Source organism: Octopus bimaculoides, chromosome 10, assembly GCF_001194135.2.
Source record: "Octopus bimaculoides isolate UCB-OBI-ISO-001 chromosome 10, ASM119413v2, whole genome shotgun sequence".
In the NCBI taxonomy this organism is placed as follows: domain Eukaryota; kingdom Metazoa; phylum Mollusca; class Cephalopoda; order Octopoda; family Octopodidae; genus Octopus; species Octopus bimaculoides.
Genome location: NC_068990.1, coordinates 79,319,461 through 79,325,868, shown reverse-complemented (window position 1 = coordinate 79,325,868; position 6,408 = coordinate 79,319,461). Strand labels below are relative to the sequence as shown.

The 6,408-nt window shown below is 35.1% G+C and overlaps 1 protein-coding gene across 1 annotated transcript in view; it reads left to right on the top strand.

The window, feature by feature from the left end:
• The window catches only part of LOC106869535 (carbohydrate-responsive element-binding protein), a 14,302-nt gene that overhangs the window by 4,135 nt on the left and 3,759 nt on the right, over positions 1–6,408 (top strand). The window contains exon 2 of the mRNA XM_014915309.2: positions 1,543–1,630. Coding sequence (XP_014770795.1) covers positions 1,543–1,630 — 88 coding nt within the window. The remainder of the gene's footprint in view (positions 1–1,542; positions 1,631–6,408) is intronic.

Genomic DNA, 6,408 nt, shown 5'->3' with positions numbered 1-6,408 from the left:
TCTTTCAATACATTCCCCCCCGCCAGCTCCTTTGCATTTGCCATTTTCCTTTCCAGGATCAAAAGGAATCCGCTTCTTACAGTTGTTACTCAACAAATGTCTTCTTCTCCAACAAAATCAGGACTTGTTGCTTTTTCTTTTTTATTTTTTTCTATAAATATTGTTTCTCAGTCATTTTATTTCTTTTACATTACTTTTTGTTCAAAATCATCATCATCATCATCATTGTTTAACATCCGCTTTCCATGCTTGGTATGGGTTGAATGGTTTGACTAAGGACTGGTGAGCCAGAAGGCTGCACCAGGCTCCAATCTGATCTGGCAGAGTTTCTATAGCCGGATGCCTTTCCTTACGCCAACCACTCCGAGAGTGTAGTGGGTGCTTTAATGTGCCACCTGTATGAGGGCCAGTCAGGTGGTACTGGCATCGACCACACTTAAATGGTGTTTTTTATGTGCTACCTGCACAGGAGCCAGTTCGGTGGCACTGGCAATGACCTCACTCGAATATTGTTTTTCACGTGCCACAGGCACATGTGCCAATAAAGTGACGCTGGCAACGATCATGCTCGAATGGTGCTTTTTTACATGCCACCGGCACGGGAGCCAGAGATTGCTGATCTACCATATTTCCTCGAAAATAAGATCTGGTCTTATATTAATTCTGCATCCAAAAAAGGGCTTATTTTCGGGGGATGTCTTATATTTTTGCAGAAAAAATCCAAGAAAGACAAAAAGGTCTCATGTCCTCGTGTAAAAGGGAAAAATTGTAAAAACGAAACCCATGTTTTTCTTTATCAAAAGTTTATTTATTTGTTTATTGTTTTTAGTCCAATACAAAGATTTCATCCTTTTCTGGAACATCGTCATAAATCATTGAAACCCTGAATTTCTTGCAAATCCATTTCCTGTAGAATCATGGACCCCAATCTCTCATGTTTGGCAATATAACTTCCCTTAAATGAACACTTTTTGTCCCAGTACCCTGTAGTGGGTGCTTTTATACGTGCCACCAGCATGGAAGCCAGTCAAGCAGCACTGGCATCAGCCACGATCGAATGGTACTTTTTATGTGGCACTAGCACTGTATTTCTATTCATTAATTAATTTTTAGGTGTGAAAATGCTTATTTTACCACAGAAATAATTAAAATCTAAAAAAATATAAATACTTATCAACCACAGAAACCTGCAATGTACTGAGGAATCTGCAATATAAATTTACTTAATTAGCCAGAAAAATCCGCAATGTACTGAGGGCACGATAGGTGAACCATGATATGGCGAGTAATTACTGTATATAGAAGCATTGTTCTTTGTTGCAAATAAAGACATCTCTCTCCTCCTAACATGACCATCATTATGTAATGCCTGCATGACCAATTCCATTGCTAGTTCATTTTCCAAAGATTTTTTTTTGATTTGTGATGATGATGATGATGATGATGATGTTATTGTTGTTGTTGTTGTTGTTGTTGTTGTTCTGGGTCATTGCACTGTTTGTCGATCCACCCTGTCTCTATCTGGTTATGCTGATGTTTCAGAGAGGCTTTGAAACTCTGCGCCAACTTGTGCCTGCCCTCCAAGAGAACCCTTCAACCAAAGACAGTAAGGCCTCAATGCTTTTTAAAGGTACGTTACCATCTTTTTATTTTTTTTTTTATCTATTTACCTCCATTGCCCTTCTCCACAAAGATAGTTAAAAGAATAATTTTAAAAATGTAAATAAATCAAAACAAATATACAGAAATAGCAAATAAAATTCATAAATTGAAAAAAAAAAAGAAACAATATTTTTCTAAGAATAGTTTTTTTTTTGATTTGTTGTTATTATCATTGCTTACATTAAACTGTAAAATGTATAATGTAAGTTGATATGTATGTATGTATATATATTGTCTCTGAATTGTAACATTTTTATACATACATAAAAACAATATTAAACATAACTTTTTTCTTACTTTTAGTTGATTTGTTTGTAAGAATTATTTATTTTATGAAAAAAAAAATGAGAAAACAAAAAAAAACATTTTGTATGTTCCCTGTTTACAGTGATCTTTCTGGTGCCTCCACCCACGTTTATCTTGATTTTTAAATTATCAGTAACAGTAAACAAATGAAAAACATGAAATTCCCCGATTTAATTTATGAAACAAATATCATTTATAACTGACAATTATTATTTTTATTCCTTTAACTTGGAAAAAAGTAATTTGTATTGTGTATGCTTCATTCAGTTAGTTCCTAAAATTTATTTAAATTTTTAGCATAAGGGTTAAGTTGATTACATTGACCCCAGAATTCAACTGGTATTTTATTGACCCTGAAAGGAGGAAAGGCAAAATCAACCTTGGCAGAATTTGAACTCAGAACGTAAAGGCTGATGAAATGCTGTTGAGCATTTGCCCAGTGGGTTAACAATTCTGCCAGCTTGTTGCCCCCTTCAATATGAATTGGAAACAAGTGTTGGGTCCCAAACCAGATCACTAAATATATCCATCTAACAAAGATTCCTGTATTCTAGATTTGAGATGTGGATTGTTAATGAATTAAGAATAAAATTAAATTTTCCTAATGATGCAGTTTTCTAATTTTCTAAGTATTTGAAGAATTGATAGTTTTTGTGAAAAATAACTTCATTTTTATTGGGGGGGGGGGTTGTAAATCCGAACAATTTGTTGGAAAAACAGCTTTTACAATTAATGTCTTTTAAAATGAGAATAATTCTTCCCATCAGTAAAATGATGGAGATTAGGAATTTTTTTGTTGTGAAAATATTTTTCAATGGAAAATGGTAATATTTCCTGTATCTAGCAGCGTTAGTTTGTAAAACAAACTTGTTTGGGTAAGAAATAAGATTAAATTAGTTTTAAGACGTAGAAGTATGTAAGGGGAGGTAATTTGGTATGATCTTTTATTAAACTTGGTTAAAATAAAAGTTTTCGTTTCTTCTTCAGAAAAGTTTAGACTTCAACCAGGCTTCGTTAAAACGGTCAAATCTAGTTTTTTCTTCCTTCTCCACTATCTCTAAACTACCCAAAGTTAGGAACTCTGAGCATACACATATTTCATACTTAAAATGGTTATTCTTAAAGACGTTTAATTCTTCAAAGAGAAATGCTCTTGCTTGTTATTTTGGAAAATGTGTTTTTTGTTTGATTTAAAAAAAAAATAATTAATAATGTTTGTTTTTTTATTATCCTTTTATATTTGTAATGTTGTTTATTTGTCTAATTTGAAATTTTCTCTTTTTCTTCTATTACTCTTCAAACTTTTTAAAATATAATTTATTATTATTATTAGTAGTAGTTTTTTTGTTTTGCTAAACTCGAGTGTTTCTCTTTGAAGTTTTTCTTTCCGATCCTTTACATCATTCTAGTTTATCCCTCCACAGAAAGATCACTGTAGTTCCAGTAGAGTGGTCTAGTTAGGTGTGTGTTCTATTAACAGGGTGCTCCTTGAACGGTAATAAGTTTAGGGTTGTGGAATTTATTTAGGATTCTCTTGATTTGGGTAGGGGAGGGGAGTAAACAAGCAGGACTGATTATAAAAACAAATGTCTTCCAAATTGGAACAAAGACCAGCACAAACAGGCATTGATTTATGGTTGTGCCACAAGAGAAAGAAAATCAGAAACAAGCTTCAGTCTTGCTCTTAGAATAATAGGAGGTGTCTCACATGTTGTTTCCTTTTATGGAAAATTTGTTGAACGATAAAATAATCACACAATTTCGTTGTTGACAATTTTTTTCTGGTTAATAAAATGGTAAACACAGCTCTGGGATAGAAGAATAGTCTCCTTAAATTTGTTTCTCATTTCTCTTTTTTTAAATGCAGAAATATTCTTCCACTTAAACTAGGGATCATGTCAATTGAGGATTTGATCCTCATAGATTTTTTTTATAAAACTCTTCGTGTCATCTCAGGATAAAAAATTTGTTTGTTTTAAGCTGTTCTGTGATTTATTGTTCCTGTTTGGTGTCCTCTGTGATGACCAGACAATACTGAAAGGCAGCATGTGAACTTGGTTTTCACATCAAGTATTAAGCATTGATGTCCCTACACTTTCTGTCTTGTATCAATTACATACATAAATACATAAATACACACATATCTACATATATATCTGTGTGTGTGTTTATATACAGTGGAACCTCAGTTTATGAATGCCTCTCATCATGAAAAAATTGATTTATGAACAATTTTTTTAGCATAAAACATTTTGGTTGACAAATGGTGTCTTGAGCAACGAACATGCAATCCGGCAAATATGGTTGGGGACGAGCTGGGAATATGACAGGGAGAGCATCAGTTGCTGTCTTGCTTTCACTCAGTGCACATTCCTGCTTGAATTTGCTGTGCTTTCTCTTGAATTTGCTATGGGAAAAATAGTTGCAGTTTAGGAAAATTTTGGGTAGCGAATGGCCTCCAGGGACAAATTAAATTCATAAACCAAGGTTCTACTGTGTATACACACACACACACACACACATAGTTAAGGTTATTGTTTCAATGCCTTGTAATCCATAGTTACATGTGTCGGATGTATATGTCATACACCATCAATTTCTTCTCATCAGTGGTACTAATCTTCTTCTAGAATATGTCATACATTGTGTTAAAATGCATCTTCCAGTGCAGTTATCTGTAGTTTATTAGATTAATCTTTCTAATCTGTAAAATTCTCAATCTACTTGGGATTAACTTTTCCTGTAAGTCAATAACTCCAAAAGCACTGCAACTTCCATATTTCTTTTCATTCCAACCAAATTCTCTGTATTTACTGCCTTAATACCATATAGAACCTAATTTTTTACATGAACTTCTTGAAATTACTTTTTTTTTTCTAAGAATCTTTTGCTGTCAGTAATGACTCGCAGTTTTTCAAACATCATCTTTCTCCACACCCTGCTACAATGGTACCTCGACTCCCAGTTTCTGACTCTATTATACAGATATTCACTTATCTTCTATTCTTTTTCTGGCAAAGTCATTGGAGAAGGATCATAAATGTTACACCATGGTCCTTTCTTGTCTCTCTTATTATTTGTTTCACCTCAGAGACTAATTCCTTGTCACTCCACTGAGACTCCAGTGCAGTTTCACACTTTGTGGTGCATTGGAACTTTGCACTGGTTGCAGTATTGTCGTTCCATATATGTTTCTTTTGTTGTTTATAGAATAAACTAATCTCTGATACAGTTTGAACTCTTATACCATTCTTTTATGATTACTACCCTAGTTTTGGCCTGGTTCACTTTAAGCAGGTTTCTCTTTGCTGATGGCCACACAATGACTAAATGTTTTAACCCTGCAGTGTTCAGATTACTCTGTCAAATGTAATTCTTGAATATTCACATTGTTTTGAATTAATCATGGTTTATCTTATGACATTAAGATTTCAATGATGTGATTGTTTATTTTCACAATGACACTGTAAGGTTGGTGTGACAGGTCAGATCTGACCATTTTGGACATGAAACAGGTAGAGTGTTTAGGCCAGATATGGATGGTTTAAATGCTAAAGGGATGAATAAAGGAAAAGCAAAATAATTTATTTGGAAAAGATAAAGATTAAATACAAACTTGTTACCAGTTCAAATATTTGAGTCTGTAAGAAAGCTGTTCCACTTGGGTTACATGGACACAGTCTGGTTAGATGACACTGCAAGCTGACTCAGTCTATTTACACCTCTCTGTCTACAGTGAGAAATTTTCTCCATGACAAAACACAAACTCAACAGGTCTTCAACAGGTCTTCTCAAGCATATCATATCGCCCGATGCATCAGGGGTACTCTTAACCGGGCCGGACATGCATGGCTGTGATCTCACTTTAGTTGCCGGGTCTTCTCAATCACAGCATATCTCCAATAGTCTTGGTTTCCTGTCATTGCCTCTGTGAGGCCCAATGTTTGAAGGTCATGCTTCACCACCTCATCCCATCTCTTCCTGGGTCTACCTCTTCCATACGTTTCTTCTACAGTTAAGGTGTGGCACTTCCTCATACGGCTGTCCTCATCCATATGTAACACATGACCATACCAACGCAGTCGTCTCTCTTGCACACCACATTTGATGCTTCTTTTGTCCAACTTTTCTCTCAAGGCACTTAAACTTTGTCGTGTATGCACACTAAAATTACACATCCAGCAGATCATACTAGCTTAATTTCTTTCAAGCCTATGCATGTCCTCAGCAGTCATGGCCTCTGTTTCACTGCCATGTAGCATGGCAGTTCACACACATGCATCATTAGTCTACCTTTCACCCTGAGCGTGAGGCCTCTAGTTGCTAGCAGAGGTAGGAGCTCCCTGAACTTTGCCCAGGCTATTCTTATTCTAGCTGCTACACTCTCAGAGCAACCACCCCCACTACAAACATGGATGCCTAGGTAGTGGAAGCTATTAA